Source organism: Stigmatopora argus, chromosome 3 (genome assembly GCF_051989625.1).
Source record: "Stigmatopora argus isolate UIUO_Sarg chromosome 3, RoL_Sarg_1.0, whole genome shotgun sequence".
NCBI classification, from domain to species: Eukaryota; Metazoa; Chordata; class Actinopteri; order Syngnathiformes; family Syngnathidae; genus Stigmatopora; species Stigmatopora argus.
In genome coordinates this window covers 19,224,579-19,242,168 of record NC_135389.1, presented here as the reverse complement: position 1 = coordinate 19,242,168, position 17,590 = coordinate 19,224,579, and the positions used below count along the sequence as shown (strand labels likewise).

Genomic DNA, 17,590 nt, shown 5'->3' with positions numbered 1-17,590 from the left:
TAAAGATAACCTAATTATGTATTAATACTTGCTAGTACAGTCTTCCCTCGATTATCGCGACTTCACTTATCGCAAAGAAGTGAATTTTTCTGCTATTAATTATTTTTTTAAATTAGGGTGAGTGGCAAAAGTGAGCAGTTAGAGTTAGAGTTTAATTTATTTAATAAGGGTCAGCCCATATTAATGAACAATTATACAGTATTCCCTCGATTATCAAGACTTCACTTATCGCATAGAAGTGAATTTTTCTGCTATTAATTATTTTAAAAAATTAGGGTGAGTGGCAAAAGTGAGCAGTTAAAGTTTGAGTTTAATTTGTTTAATAAGGGTCAGCCCGTATTAATGAACAATTATACAGTATTCCCTCGATTATCGCGACTTCAATACCGCGAATTTACTTCTTTGCAAATTTTTTCTGCTATTAATTATTATTATTTGTAAAGTTCACAAAAATGTGAAAATCCACGTTGAAACTCGTAAGCCGAAGCCACTCTTGCTACTAGGACTCAGCATTGAAAAAGAAAAAAGGTAGATATAATAGGGGTAACCCTACTTTACGATTTTCAATTATCGCGACTATGTCTAGTCTACATTAACTGCGATATTCGAGGGATTACTGTAATTATTTTGACCTTAAAGACTGTTGATTATTAATCCTCTAAAGCCCAAACCACTAAATAATTGACCGCAAATTAAAATTCTTAAAACCCTGAGCTTTTAATGGCCCACCCGGACTAAAAAAGGCTAAAAACCTTGGTGGCGCTATTATGGTATATATTCATTCATTCATCTTCTGAGCTGCAACTAGCGATAAACTCATTACGGAGCCACTTGATTGGACGGCCAGCACAGCCGATGGCAGCCAGCGAGTTAAAGACACGTATATAAAAAATATCTTTAAAAAAAAAACATTAACGACGGTGCCCTTTGTCCTCGTCAAATGCTGAGACCGCCCCCCTTCTCCCCTACCGAGAATTTCAGTTCCAGTCCAGTTCACACCTTACAACGGCTTGAAAGTATTTGACATCTCTAAACACAGAGCGTGCCCGGAGGAGCAGATGTGGCCGGGTCGGGTCGGGACGGGACCACAGAGGCAGTTAGTGTATCCGCCTCCTTGCGAGAAGGGGGACCCCGGGGGGGCACTGACACCATGGTAGTGTGGCCATCCTGATGCCCCCCACCCCCATCCCCCCTTCTCGAACCAACGGCCAAACTTGACAAACAAGCTCAACAGTCGCTGGCTTTGCGACACGTGCCCGTGCCGCTCAATTATATGAAATTGCTTCGTGTTCATAATATACTCTGATGTTGCTAATACCCCATTAAGCCTTTCTCTAAGCAATTAATCATCAGATTAAATTTGCACACTTGTAATTAGGACACAGCGGAGAATAAGCCGTTTAATGAATTCTTTTCCTCGTACAGGGCCGGACAAATATGTCTGTTTTGCACATTTTCATGACTCAAATCAGCTCGTTTGCCAGTGAAATGAATGTCCGTTGTCCATTAGATTTTAGATTAGATTAGATTTGATCCTTTTAGGCTTTGCTAGCAACAGTAGACCGCTAGAATTTGGTCGTTAATATACGTAAGTGCGCTTGTTGGGTACCGTATTTTCACGACTATATGGCGCATCGTATTTTTAGCCGTAGTGTCAGTAACGAGTGCTATTTCTGTATTTTAAACACACAAAGGACGCACCGTTTTTTTAGACGCCTATATATTATATATGAATATCTAACCGCAATAGCGCTGGCTACCGGAAGCAGCCCCAGACTCTTTTTCTGGTTTCCGGTGCGCAGTGACTGCTGGGATATATAGTTCTTGCACGCTACACCCACACGCTAAAAACACGTTTTTAAAAAGGCAACGGAAGCAAAACTGAGTTCGGTTGTACTTTATTTAGCTATTTTACAACTTACTCACATCATCATCACCCACAAATCCCTCAAAGTCCTCATTTTCTGTGTCCGAATTAAACAATTGTCCTAATTAGTCATCGAAAACGCTGAGTTTTATACGTTCGTCCAGGCGGCCACAATCCATTCGCAAATAGTAGCTAGCTGGTAGCTAGTGTAACTTTTCCAACGGTGCTTTCCATGCTTCGTCAAGCTGTATTGATGTCGATGTATACAGGCCACAATCCATTGGGTGTATTGACAAAAGAACTACTACATATCCCAGCAGTCACTGCGCAGTACTTTGTCTACGGGAAAATAGTAGAGTCGGTGTACCCTATCGACTGATTTATTTTATCGTGATAACAATTTTAGTATTGGTCCATATATAAAGCGCACTGGATTATAAGGCGCCCTGTCTATTTTGGAGAAAATTTAAGACTTTTATGTGCGCCTTATAGTCGTGAAAATACGGTATTTGGATTCAGTCTGATAATACCTGTTTACTGAAAGCTCACATTTGGCTCACATTCAAATTGTTCCTGGTGATAAAGATGCGGTGGAAAATAGATTGATTTCCTAAAACCTTGTGGTTTTTGTGATGTTGTTTTTATGAGCCTTTAGTTGATCTATTATACGTTGTTGACATTACAGGAATAGATGCATTTCAGAATTGGAGTCACGTGGTGGAAGGTACTTACCAAAAGCCAAAGGGCATCTGAGGAGAAGTTGAATTCCGTCCTCTTGTGTGACCTTTGCAACTTTAAAAAAAAAGAAAAGAAGAAAAACTTGAATCTTGCACAAGTGTGTCTTTAGGAAGGCAAATCTGCAGATTTTCATGACTTCTAAACGCATCAGAAATCGACAAGTGTTTCATCGGGGCGGGTGGCCTGATCAAAAAGGCCACTTTGGGTAAATGAGCCATGATAATTGTATGCTTCAAAAGTGGCTTAAAGATGAGGAAGTTGTAAAGTTCACAGATTTGTGTCAGCACAACACGGTAATGTCCTGGAATGACCAAATGACAACATTGCTGGTATCATTTCAAGTCCACTCTTACTTGTAGATTCTCATTTAGACAGATTATTCCCAAATAAAGATGGAACCTGTTCAATTTTTTGGGCCCACATCTGACGTGAAATAGTGTTCAATTGTTATTTTGGCAGGTGAAGAAACACTTGAGGACTTCTCGGCTTCAAAGCTGTGACATTCAACCTTATAATTGTTCAGAGTCCAGCAGGGTGCTTACGTAACTTACTCGTTGGGCTTATGTAACTTACCATCTAACATATCCCACAGTGATAGAAAATGTCACCCAGTGGAACGCTACACACAGCATTTGTAATCAAATTCAAGAGGCATTTGGGAATTTTTTTTCATGAAGAGATCGGATTCGAATCTGATTTGTTGTATTCTTGTGCTTAACCAGTTTTAGGGCATTCATTAGCCCCATATCATATCTTTTACATGAAATTTGATATATTTTTATGAATGAAACAAAATTTGCAATTCATAAAAGAACTACACTATACTTAGAGACAATTTAGAGTAGGGGTGTCAGACTCGGGTTGTTTGCGGGCCGCTTTAACGTCAACTCGATTTCATGTGGGCCGGACCATTTTAGATATAATATTTAGATATTTTTTAATTTATATTTTTAACTGGATTAAAGCCCTGAATATTCAGTTTTTTATACGATCTAAAACAATGTTTAATTGAGCTTTTTTATATATATATTCAGATTTTACAAAATTATTTTTGAACTAAAAACAGAAAAAATGGATTAAAAAATTACAATTATTGATTTAAAAGGGGGAAAATCTGGAAATTTAATATACATCTATACTCTCCATTTTAATTTGATCCTAGAACAGAAAGTCGGCACTCATGATTTACTTTCCCGGGCCACACAAAATGATGCGGCGGGCCAGATTTGGCCCCCGGGCCGCTACTTTGACACACGTGATTTAGAGTCTCCAATCAGCCTACCATGCATGTTTTTGGAATGTGGGAGGAATCCGGAGTACTCGGAGAAAACCCACGCACATGCAAACTCCACACAGGTGGACCGACCTGGATTTGAACCCAGGTCCCCCCCACTGTGAGGCCGACGTGCTAACCACTTGCGCCGCCGGGCTGCCAATTACATCTAAAAATAAATGTAATAAATATAAAGGTGAAAAGGGGAAAGAACTCCTCGATTTCCACGAAAACATGTTTTTGGTGTTGGAGCGAACCCTGGATATGCAGAAAAGGGTTAAAGTTGTGATCCAAATATAAAAGACATTGGCGTTCTCCTTCAGGACTTTGCCACTGGGGACTTATGGGTTAAATGACATATGGTTATGAAGCTTGAGAGGAAAGCTGTGAATAAAACGGGGGCGACCTCTAAACTGTCTGACCTGAGTGACATCGATTAGAATGAGAATGTGAAGTGTGCACGGTGGCCTAGAGATGGATGTGGGGGTGCGTGGAACCGTTGCGGGCGGGTGGGGGGGTGGTATGGCCGGGGTTTGACTTGGTGGCGCTATTGCCATGCCGGGGACCCATTGGGGATTTTGCCATCTTGCGACTTGTTGCTCGTAATAGCGCCGTCTCTCGGGGGAGCGCCGTGTCCCGAGGACAAATCCCGTCCGTCTCTTGCTTCTGTGCATTTGGGTGCGTTAATGGCTCTTAATTAGCCCGAATCCCAGCGCGGACATACGCGGCGGAACGGAAATAGGTCAGAATTAATGGTCAGCTGTGTGTCTCCGGTGTCCGCCGCCTTGCTTTTTGAGTTTTGTGTTGACATGGCTGGGCCATGCTGGTGAAGTGGAGGGTAGTGGGGGTTGGGTGAATGGCATGCGTTGGGTTTCACAAGAGGAGGGGGGCCGGCAGTGGGAGTCGCTCATTGGTTGGCCCCCCCAAAAAAATGCTTATGGCTTTGCTGCATGACTGGGCATTTGTGACAGCCACATAGTCCGGCCGCCACATCTGCCAGGGGCACGAAGCCCTGAGCCGGTCAGCTTATAATCAATCACTTACGAGCGATCGCCACGCAGGCGGCCTGACATTTGTTATCCTTGAGTCAGCGGTTAAAAAAAATAAAAAAATAAAAACGCCCTCAGGTGGTTTTGGCTGTGACATCAAGCATTCAAAAGGGGATGCGACAAAGAAGGAGGTGGGGGGGAAAAAAGGGGACTAGACCACTACATCGCTTAGCCCAATTTCACACTGGCGTATAAAAGATGGATGATAATTATCAGGGGTTTTCAGAATGTGGGGCATTCTATCAACAAATATGCTTCGTTTGGAGGCGACAAGACGACCGCGGGCAGCGTAGCACGCCGTCTTGTAAAAGACAGATTACCTGTTGGGTAATGGCTTTTTCTCAGTTGAACTTTTCTTTTACAGGAAGTAGGTTTCGGGGTCATTTTATGTAATATCCCTATGATAGATATCTTGCGCCGGGCTGGCTTGTTTGTTGTCATGGAAACGTGGACAGAATATGAGACAAGCTTTAAAAAAATGTCTGGTGTTGTTTGGTTTTGGTTCCTTTCAGGCAGGCTCTTGGCGTTAATGGCAACAGGTCAGCAACCTTGACCTGGGAGGTTTTACGGCGACGGTAGGATTACAGATGATTTAGCGAGCGTGAAAAAGCGACAGCTAACGACTCAGGACGAGGACAAATAAATTAGAGGAGTTAATCCAGTGTTTTTCCGCACTCGAATGACTTTGAATAAGAGCAGGCTACATCTGGGATTGATCAAGTGCACTTATTTCAAAACAAAATGGCCATGCCAGCGTGTTCTGAAGACTTTGGGGTACGACCACACTGGAAAATTAAAGCAGCAGAAAAACATCAAATGTTTTACCATCGCAGAGCTATTTTTTTTTTTTGAATAACATTCTTTTTGTCACACAGTACATCAAGATCCCGACTTCGGACTCACCCGATGGATTCCGGGTCTTCTCTTTCTACCTGTCCTGCGACAGCAAAGAGAAACCTCAGTCCAGCTTTGACTGCATTCATCAGTTTGTTTCAGGGTAAGCAATCCCAGTCCAAAGTAGTCTGCAGGTTCTTTTCTAACTGAAACACACAACACAAACAGTTTTAATTATTGCATGTACCGTATTTTCACGACTTTACGGCGCATCGTATTTTTAGCCGCGGTGTCAGTAACGAGTGCTATTTCTGTATTTTACACACACAAAGGACGCACCGTTTTTATAGACGCAGCCAGGCAGGGCAAAACATACACCAGCTTAAACATACACGCTACACCCACACACTAAAAACACGTTTTTAAAAAGGCAACAGAAGCAAAACTGAGTTGGGTTGTACTTTATTTAGCCATTTTACAATGTACTCGCTTCATCATCACCCACAAATCCATCAAAGTCCTCATTCTCTGTGTCCGAATTGAACAATTCTCCAAATTAGACATCGAAAACGCTGAGTTTTATACGTTCGTCCAGGCGGCCACAATCCATTCACAAATAGTAGCTAGCGTAACTATTCCAACGCTGTCTTCCATGTTGGGGGCTGCTTGCCGTAGTTGTGAGAGCTGTAGAGAATGGTGTACCCTATCGACTGATTTATTTTATTTTATCGTGATAACAATTTTAGTATTGGTCCATAGATAAAGCGCACTGGATTATAAGGCGCCCTGTCTATTTTGGAAAAAATGTAAGGCTTTTATGTGTGCCTTACAGTCGTGAAAATACGGTAGTTTATTTTAAGCCTCTGTTTGACAAAAACAAACTATGTGGAAAAAAATTGGATGACATGGAAACGGAAGTCCAGTTAACCTAAAATTTTGAGTTGACTTCACCACATATATGTGTCAATGTATACATTTTTCCGCTTTATGACAGAGAAGGCAAAGACCAGCTGGAAGGCCAAGGCAGCATCCAGGACAAGATCACAGTTTGCGCCACAGATGATTCCTATCAGGCGACCCGGGAGCGCATGTCCCAAGTGGAGAAAGACATCTGGAGTCGTTCTGCTATCGAGATCAAACCGGGACCCAGTAAGTCTTGCTTTTTCGGAAGGAGGTCCCCGACCTATCACGTGATCGCAAATCGGACCAAAACCAGTCTTCTTTTTTTTTCAAAGATCGGTTGTGAGTGAAAAAGATCGGAATTGAGTGAAAAAGATCGGAAATTGAGTGAAAAAGATCGGAAATGAGTGAAAAGGATCGGGATTGAGTGAAAAAGATTGGAATTGAGTGAAAAGGATCGGAAATGAGTGAAAAGGATCGGGATTGAGTGAAAAAGATCGGCATTGAGTGAAAAAGATCGGAAATTGAGTGAAAAAGATCGGAAATGGATGAAAAGGATCGGGATTGAGTGAAAAAGATTGGGATTGAGTGAAAAGGGTCTGAAGAGTAAAAAAAAAAAAATCGGGTTTTAAAAATGTATTCATTTTTATTTTGAAATATCAACTCATTGTCTGTAATTGGCCACGATAGACGTCCAATCCCCCATTGGATGTCAATCCCCGATAGTGGCAGTGAAACATGAACACTGAATATGCTAGATCTTCCGGCCCAAATAAACGCAACAGCGTTAGCTGTCAATGCTAGTAAACGAATAAAGGCCTATGAGCAACAAAAATATTAATTTAAGCCGTTTGGGGTGTCACCGAGCCAATCACGTCATCGGAAAATCGACCCCGAACATGTCATTTTTAGATGGCAAAAAAATAGAGTTTTGTAACGATTCTTTTTATCGTCAAAACCTCCAAATTAGTTGACCTTGACTCGAACTCTAAAATATGTGATCGGAACAATTCTAATTTTTAGACAACGCTACAAAGATGGCGTCCAGTTCTCACATACCTAATGGAAAATAGTACTATAAAATAAGGGGTCATATAAAGTGAATATTTCTAGAAATGCTTTTAAATCCAACTAATGTTTCCAAGTATTCCGTCGTGCAAATAGTAATTACCACATGGTTAGAACCTATCACCTAGATGATAAAAAATTTGCAGATTGCTGCTTGAATTTTGAACAGATCGTCAAACGCGCTTTAGCGTAACTCCCGCCGAGTCACCCACTGATGGAAAATTGGTGAAAAATGTCATTGAAGTCACCCAGATTTAATCCGCCTGATGAAATATTTGGAACTTGCAAATATCTTCCAAGAAGAGGCAGTAATTAACTGGAGAGAATCGGAGAAGTGAAACAGAGATCATCCTTTTAGCTGAAAAGCGTAATATATAATAAATGACGACATGCTGCGTGGAGCGTGCCTCTAGCACAATGTCGGCTAATTGCGTTACAAGCAAGCTGTTGGAAGCTCTTCCTGTGCATGAAATCAAATGCTTTTTTGCAGGAGTGAGACATCCGAGTTGGCACTTATATGTCCACATAAAGACATCATTGTATGTCTTTAATGCAGTGACACATCAGATGCTTGCTGTTGACACGTTTATAAAGGCAAACGTTGATTAAAAAAAGTAACGAATGATTGGTATTAAAAGCTAGTATTTACATAACAATGTATTGTACATTGTTATGGAAATACCAGCTATGTTTACTAAATATGCGAATATTAGCGATGCAATTGATACTCATTTACCACATTAACGGCGCTAGGCGCCCAATCTATTTTGACTGAGAGGGTTGGCATCGAGTCATCGCAATGAAAAATTAGCATTTATAGTCCTTTTCCCTGGTTTATGGAGATTGGACATGCCTATTTTGAGAAAATTGATCGTAGAAAAGCCCATAAATAGATAAGAAATAAAGTGTTGATAAGCCCGCCAGGTTTATAAAGGACCCAGTAATACTGTGTGGGTGGGGGATTTTGAATGTTGTCCACCATGTTGTTGGTGTTCATTCATTTAAAAAAAAAAGATTATTAACATTTTATCAATTTAGAATTTCAATTGTCCAAAAAATAAGGAAAAAAACTGTTAAAATTGAGTCCTGCTGTCCACATACGTATACATTTTGGGTCATGAAGGTCCCCCTAATGTTAAAATTGTGGCCTAGTTGACCTAATATCTGATGGCTATGTATGTGGACGGCAGGACGTTTTTTTAGGAAAAATATTGTAGTCACTTCCCCTAGAAAGAGTTCAGTGCTAGTATTTATCTCGTAGAAAGCCTTAAGGTCAAAACGACATTTTTCCCCCTTCTGCAAACAGCTGCAGAAGCTGGCCTATGGCTGACGGTAGTTTTCATATCTTGGGAGGAACCATAAATGAACCTTCCAGTTATGCGACATGAAAAACGCCTGATGGAATCTTAACCAAATTTAAGAAAATAACTAGTTTGAAATTTAGAAACAGTTTGTTTTAGCAGTCTGGTTTCAAACATTCCAATTAAAGACCATTTGATTGAATCATGAGTCAACACAAACCAAAAACATTTTTTACAGTCTGGAAAACCCTGGACCAAGCGGTCCTTTCGATTGTACCGTTGGCTCTACGACCTATAGCAACCTCCAAAGTATGGCTTAAAGTTGTAATGAGATTATGGACCGTAGATATCTATAAGCAGTGACAGGCCGGGTCCAGCTGAATTAGTGGCGTAAGAGGAAGAAAGGCCCTCTGTTTGCTCGCTTTAACTTTCCATGCTCTCTATTTACCCAGCGGTGGACTTCTGCTACTCTGACCCTGTTCTAGCAAGACTTGCTTTCAATGCCTGTTCTCAAGCGGATTTTTGAGATGGCAAAGAACGTGCTACGTATTAGATTAGACTTAACTGTATTTCATCCCGTATTTGGGAAATTTCTTGGTTGCAGTAGCAAAACAGACGCAAGACACAGAAGACATTGTAGACCTAGTTAAAAAAAAACTGGAGTATAATGCAGCCATACCTTAAAGCACACAAAAAAATCTAAATATTATATCTAAAATGGTACGGCCCACATGAAATCAAGTTGACGTTAAAGGGACCCGCGAACCAACCCGAGTCTGACACCCTTGCTTTAGAGCGCATGTGTCAAAGTGGCGGCCCGTGGGCCAAATCTGGCCCGCCGTATCATTTTGTGTGGCCCGGGAAAGTAAATGATGAGTGCCGACTTTCTGTTTTAGGATCAAATTAAAATGAAGAGTATAGATGTATATTAAATTTCCTGATTTTCCCCCTTTTAAATCAATAATTGTAATTTTTTAATCCATTTTTTTCTCTGTTTTTAGTTCAAAAATCATTTTGTAAAATCTAAAAATATATTTAAAAAAAGCTAAAATAAACATTGTTTTAGATCTATAAAAAACTGAATATTCAGGGCTTTTAATCCAGTTCTTTTAATCCATTAATAAAAAATGTAAATATATCTAAAATGGTCCGGCCCACATGAAATCGAGTTGACGTTAACGCGGCCCGCGAACCAACCCGAGTCTGACACCCTTGCCTTAAAGCTACATGCCTGAAAAGATCCGCAGAAAACTGTCAGTCAAGGATTGTCTCTTGATCAGTTCTTACCGCACTTGCGGTTCTGTAATACATTCAGGACCACCTATCGCAGACCAAACAGACTCAAGTTTCGCAAATGATCTATTGAGACTTGACTGTGCGTGCCTTTGTTTTGATCTCAGGTAAGTGCGTGAAGGTCCAGAGGAAGCAGGGTCTAGTTTCGGGCTCAGATAGCAGCAACAAGCACTCCCCCAGCAATAAGAGGAGCCTGGTTCCCAGCCCTGTGGCACAACGGCCCTTGAGGGACCGCATCATCCATCTCCTGGCCTTAAAACATTACAGGAAACCCGAGCTGCTGCTGTGGTTGGAGAGAGAACGAGCCGGTCCCAAGGACAAGGCTGACCTGACCTCGGTGCTGGATGAGGTGAGGCAGACGTCAAACTCGAGTAGTCAAGCTACGAGAAGCAACTTTGCAAGTGCTATTGACGTAAAATAACTTCAAGTAATTGACAACAACGAGTCTGTTTTGTCTATTTTAAGCGCTGCTGTGCCGTGTTTACAACGTTGCAATCATCGCACGAAAAACAGTGTCTCATTACCCCTGTGGTCAAATTAACATTTCTTGAGGAAAGATTGTATTCTGACATGTGAGAGGTGGGGTGTCTTAAGCTAACTTCTAAGTATTTCCAGGAATGAAATAGTGGTTAGATTTATATCCGCGGGGTTTTTTTGGCAGCAAAACAACCAACACAGGCAGGCGTGGTTGCTCTTGCTTTCCAGACATCCAGACAAAATGTCTTCTTTTGTTTTATTAATACCAGGAAGTGTTGTTTGTTTGTCTCAGGTTGGCAAGCTAAGCCTGAAAGACAATAGCTATTCCCTGAAGGATGAGCTTTACAGACATGTCCAGAGAGACTGGCCCGGTTATCTGGAGGAGGAGAAGCAACTCATCCACAGGCTTCTGATCAGGTGGGCTTTGGGGGTACACGTTTTTAAAGGACTCTGCTTATTTTAAAGTGCCTTAATTCATTTTTTGAAAAATATATACATGGATGTGTACATTACATTTGAGGTTATATAGGCCTCGATATTGACATTTAATATAGAAATGTGGTCCGCACAACCCAAATTGTGATTTGCGTAATAATTTCCTGTCTGAGTATGTAAAAACCTACAGAATTATGTGTTATGACTTTTTGATTTGTGTTTGTGTTGGAGATAACACAAGAACAAGAAAGGGAGTATTATCAAACTTGCTGGAAAGGAAATTGAGGAGGCAATTAAGTCTTGGGGTAATGAGGTCAAAGGTCACATAGGTCATGCAAATAGTCTCGCAATTATTTGACAACGCGTTAAGCTATGTAACTCAAATTTTCAGGTTACTTGGTTAAATGACGAGAGACATTTTAATACAAAAGAGGGAGTGTCCACTTCACCAATTATGGTGATGCTTTGAATTTGGCTGCTTAGCCCTCTAAGTATTATAGTATGTATTTTTTTATTTGTTTTCCCCCTCTCATCGCTTTTAAGGAGTTTAACTTGCATTGCTAAGGTTGAACCTATTTAGAGTGTTAAACCAAAATTGCTTGGAATGTTTCTGTATACATTCTTCTTGACCACTTAAAACACGATAGAAACGTAGTCAACTCGGGCCTCCAAAACAAATGGAATAATGATCATAGTCAAGGTTGTGAGGTTACTTCATAAAAAAAAATTAAAAATGTAAAAAAAGATTTACTCTCATCTCGGTTCTATTTGACCTTTGCGAGTCATTGCAGTTGAAAACACGGACGACGGAATCCATTTTGACAGTAATAGCATTGATAGGAAAAGGCCACGGAAGGGGTGCTGTGATCTTGCAGAAAGGGGGAGCATCTAAATGACTCCGTCTCTCCGCTGATGAATCTCCTAATAGACACATCAAAGTGGAAGAAAATAGCCCTTGTACTTGTTTGCCAAATGGCATTAGCATAGAAGGCTGAGTGAGGGCAGCCAGCCTGAGCTTTACAGGGTATACTTTTTTTTCCCCTTCATGTGCCTGCCAGTAAACATGTGTGCCATGTGCTTCCAAAGCTTTCAGGATAATTACACCACGCCACCACACACACAAACACGCACTTTTTTTTAACCCCTGCAAAGAACAGAAAAAAAACCAATACAATTGAAATACCGCATTTTCCAGATTATAAATCGCATTTTTCTCATAGTTTTATAGACTACTACTTTGGTGCGATTTATGTGTGAAATTATTAACACACTGTTATATCATTTCACATGTTATTTTCACACTAAACCGCAAGAGGGCACTCTTTGCATATGTTGATAATTTCTAAAAGTAAAACATAATTTATAAAACAACTGAGTAGGCATGTCGGTCATGTAATGTTAGTATACCGTACACTTAGCCTGTTGTTCTCTATTTTATTTTTATTTTAAATTGCCCTTTCAAGATGACATGTTTTTGGTGTTGATTTTATCAAATACATTTCCCTCAAATATGCGATTTATACTCCAGTGCGACTTATTTTGTTTTTTACTTCTTAATTATGCATTTCTTGGCTGGTGCGACTTATACTCAGGTGCGACTTATACTCAGGTGCGACTTATAGTCCAGAAAATACGGTAATTAAATCAAACTCCAAAAAAATACAAAAGTGTGATAATGCAAATACTCTAGCAAATCATTTTTGGTAGTTCATGCACAAGAACAGGACGATTAAATGACTTGTTGCCGGGGGCGTTTTTATGCGGTGGGAACTGTAAGGAGCAGATTAAAGGAAGCAGTGGTTCGGCCCTGCAGGGGTTCAAACATCTGCTTCTATTGTTAAGCTCGATGAGCTGTGTTCGGGCTGTGCGCTCTCGTTTTGCCCATCTCATCGCCTGGGACGCATCACGAATGGCGCCAGACAAATGACATTCCGCATCTGTCGTTTTTTTCTTCTTCTAAATTCAAAATTAGCCTATGTCGGGCAATTCAACGGTGAAATACGGGTACTTTTCGTTTTTCCTTTTCCATAATTATTAGTGAAATACGAAAAAGTACACAGACCTAAGCACCACGTTTGTCAAGAATCTTGTTTAAATGAATTATTGTGCATCTTCCTGTTTAGTTGCGAGCATTCAAGTGATGGATTTGTGTTTTTCTTCTTCTTGTCTACAGGAAGCTTCAACCACTCCACACTACTAACCAGTTGAAAAGTCCCCAAAGCAACCAATCATCCCACAAAACGCCCGGAGATTCTCCCTCCCAACTCAGTCCTGCAAAGACACTCTCTGCGGTAATTGTTTAAATACTTTGGATTCCATCTGTTTTTTAGGGCAATTCGCAGTTTCAATAAGGTGATCTCAACAACGACCTTAAACTGACTACATTCAACTCAAATACGTTATTAGAATTAAATGAGGACTTTAAAAGTGTTTCGTATCTGCGATTGTGCAGTTGAAAATGAAATACATTTACAATACAAAACATGCAATCAAACAAAATATCTTGCTGATAGGGTATAAATGTTTTTGCCATCATTCTATACAAATGACAGCCCTAATTATAATACTTTTTTGACGGAACAGTGTGTAAGAAATAAGGCCATCCGATAGCAACAAAAACTAAAAAAAACCTTCAGACACACAAAAATGATTTGAGCTAATTTCTCCCAAGTAGCCTAGCGTATTTGCATCATCACACTTGGCGTTTGTTTTAATTACCGTATTTCTCAACTATAAGTCGCACCTGAGTATAAGTCGCACCCCCCAAAAAATGCATAATTAAGAAGGAAAAAACATATAAGTCGCACTGGAGTATTAGTCCATAGGCCATAGCAAATTATCCATTTATATTTACTATAAGAAGTTTAGCTCTGCAATTTAACCATTTAAGAGAGGTCTTGTTATACCGAAAGTTAAGTAAAATGTTTTGTGTAATTTATGAAAAGTCTGAAATTGAATTGTGACTTTCAAGCAGACAGAAGAAAAAGTCTCATTAATAAAACCAATTTTCCTTATAAAGATTTGTTTCTAGCCACTTGGCGTTTGTTTTAATTACCGTATTTCTCAACTATAAGTCGCACCTGAGTATAAGTCGCACCTGAGTATAAGTTGCACCCGCCAAAAAATGCATAATTAAGAAGGAAAAAACATATAAGTCGCATCGGAGTATAAGTCTCGATGTTTCCGCAAATATCCAAATTGTACCGTTCCTCTCCGCAGAAACGTTCTTTGGCTTTGGACCAATCCCACTGTCACACCCCCAAAAAACAGAGACTAACAGACCACTGCGTCCCCCGGCAGTCTCCGTCCCATGGAGACTACGGCGCCCACAACGGCGACAAAAGCAACCCTAACCCTCTCCCGCCGTGTCCCAACGGTCTGCACTCGCCGCACAAACTGAGCGTATCGTCGAGGACGACTCCCAAAGCGGAACGGACGGAGCCGGCTTCCAAGGCACTAACCCCCAAGGCCTCGCACATGGACGGGACGCTTTGCACTGACCAACAACTGCCCAACGGTCAACACAAAAAGAAAAAACCCAAACGGCACAAAGAGAAAGAACGGGAGCGCTTAAAACCGGAGTGGATGGAAACCAGCCCGGACTCCAAGAAGAACCAAGGTAATATTTTCATGTTCGTGAGGCGTCTTAACAAGTCCCCGGTCGCCATTCTGTTGATGATTGACCACGAAACAGCTGCGTGACCTACGGTCCAGCGAGCCAGCGGGCGGCGTTGCCTCCGACTCGCGGCTCCTGACGTCACGGACGGATCGTGTTTCCTCAATCGGAAGCTGCGAAAAACGATCCTATCTGGCTTTTCTGTGACGTTTGACTTAGCGCAATGGCCTAATGCACAAAGTGGTGGCCCAGGGGCCAAATCTGGCCCGCCGCATCATTTTGTGTGGCCCGGGAAAGTAAATCATGAGTGCCGACTTTCTCTTTTAGGATCAAATTCAAATGAAGAGTAGAGATGTATATTACATTTCCTGATTTTCCCCCTTTTAAATCAATAATTGTATTTTTTAATCCATTTTTTTCTGTTTTTAGTTCAAAAATCATTTTGTAAAATCTAAAAATATATTTCAAAAACCTAAAATAAACATTGTTTTAGATCTATAAAAAACTGAATATTCAGGGCTTTTAATCAATTTATAAAAAAATCGAGTTGACGTTAATGCGGCCCGCGAACCAACCCAAGTCTGACACCATTGCATAGATCACATGTGTCAAAGTGGCGGCCCGGGGGCCAAATCTGGCCCGCCGCATCATTTTGTGTGGCCCAAGAAAGCAAATCATGAGTGCTGACTTTTTGTTTTAGGATCAAATTAAAATGAAGAGTAGAGATGTATATTACATTTCCTGATTTCCCCCCTTTTAAATCAATAATTGTAATTTTTTAATCAATTTTTTCTGTTTTTAGTTCAAAAATAATGTTGTAAAATCTAAATATATATATTAAAAAAAGCTAAAATAAACATTTTTTTAGATCTATAAAAAAACGGAATATTCAGGGCTTTTAATCCAGTTCTTTTAATCCATTTATTAAAAAAAATAATCTAAATATTTTATCTAAAATGGTCCGGCCCACGTGAAATCAAGTTGACGTTAAAGCGGCCCGCGGACCAACCCGAGTCTGACACCCTTGCTCTAACGGCTCCACCGTGTGCTTTCTTCTCAGGGGAGAAAACACCCGTCAGAAGCACAAAAGAAGACTTGCCGGACTATTTATTGTGAGTTTTCAACACTTGGATTTTCCTCTTATCCTAGCAATCAGGTCGACCCACTGTTTCCACGAATTGATATCAATATCAGCTGTCGTTAGTTGGCCTCGCTCTCACAGCGCTCCAATCAAATCACGGCGCGATGAAACAGCCTTGGCCAATCGTCCCAGAAAATAGTTCTGAAGACAAAACTGGTCTACATTTTTACCCATCTGTTCAACTCATCACACTGCAATAGTCCTGACACCACTAGCCTACGGCGCCACCTATTGGATTTTTCGTGAAAAGCAGCTTCTTCATACTTATACCATACCTCTCAACTTATACGTTTTCCCCTATTTTATACGTTTTTTGATCATTTCAAATTGTGTACGTCATACAACAACTTTTGTACGGGAAAATTATTTTTTTTAAGTACGTTTTTAATTGAAACCGATTTCGTTTTACCCATTTTGGCTCTAATTGGGATCGTCTCGGTCAACGTCATCGTCGACTGCTAATATTGTTAAGCTTTAAGCATCATATACACTTTTTTACTATATAAATATAGCGCGTCAGCAAGCAATGTACCCACACAGTCAAGCTGTCAGCGTCATACAGCGACATCTACAGAATCTTGAACTTAGTGCACACTGATTGGGCACCCCGTCTACTGTGCGCCCTATGTGAGTAAATATTAGATTAGATTAGATAACTTTATTTATCCCGTATTCGGGAAATTTCATTGTCACAGTAGCAAGAGGGTGAGAATACAGACACAGTAAAATACATTTTAGACATAAATAAATAGATAATAAAAGAGTAAGTAAATAAATTGTGTATAAATATGTGCCACGTTTTTAATCGCTTAATAACTGCAATCATTAATAAGGGGAGCAATTGAAAGGTATGTTTTACTTTCCCTTTTTTTTTTCTTCTTCCAGGAAATACAGCTCAATTACAGCACTGGAACAACGCGAGCAATACAAAAACGACTTCTGTTCAGAGTACGACGAATACAGAGCTCTTCACGACCGCATCGGGGCCATCACGGAGATGTTTGTTCAGTTAGGCTCAAAGATCAACACGCTCTCACCGGGAACACAAGAGTACAAGGTACTGCCGGAACCCACCGGTTCAATCCGGCTCCAGTTCTTGTGAAAACACATCCCTACCAGCGCCACTATTCACTTTCTTAATATATTTTGCAGTTAATGGAGGAGCAAATACTACAAAAGTACCGCAAGTATAAGAAGGTATGTATTATTTACACAACATCGGTAGCTTAAATCTGCGTCACAACTTTTAACGAGTGTCCAAACATTCCAACTAATTAGCCAACCGCAATCTGTATTGTCATTCCAGTTTTCTGGCATTTGCAATTGCTAATAATGAACCTTTCACAAACCACAAGGGGGCGATGTTTCCTAACATTTTTCTTTCTTTCTGTGGCCATAGGAAATTATCCATTTACATTTACTATAGGAGGTTTAGCTCTGCAATTTAAACATTTAAATGAGGTCATGTTATACCAAGAGTTAAGTAAAATGTTTTGTGTAGTTTATGAAAAGTCTAAAATTGAATTGTGACTTTCAAGCAGTCAGGAGAAAAAGTCTTATTAATGAAACCAATTTGCCTTTTAAATATTTCTTTCTAG

The 17,590-nt window shown here is 40.4% G+C and overlaps 1 protein-coding gene across 1 annotated transcript in view; it reads left to right on the top strand.

Moving 5' to 3' along the window:
* Window positions 1-17,590, top strand: part of LOC144070905 (RNA polymerase II elongation factor ELL) — a 36,937-nt gene that overhangs the window by 15,327 nt on the left and 4,020 nt on the right. Inside the window, exons 3-11 of the mRNA XM_077595416.1 lie at window positions 5,803-5,924; window positions 6,756-6,910; window positions 10,431-10,672; window positions 11,093-11,217; window positions 13,409-13,526; window positions 14,455-14,854; window positions 15,912-15,963; window positions 16,878-17,049; window positions 17,145-17,189. Of these exons, the coding sequence (XP_077451542.1) occupies window positions 5,803-5,924; window positions 6,756-6,910; window positions 10,431-10,672; window positions 11,093-11,217; window positions 13,409-13,526; window positions 14,455-14,854; window positions 15,912-15,963; window positions 16,878-17,049; window positions 17,145-17,189 (1,431 nt within the window). The remainder of the gene's footprint in view (window positions 1-5,802; window positions 5,925-6,755; window positions 6,911-10,430; window positions 10,673-11,092; window positions 11,218-13,408; window positions 13,527-14,454; window positions 14,855-15,911; window positions 15,964-16,877; window positions 17,050-17,144; window positions 17,190-17,590) is intronic.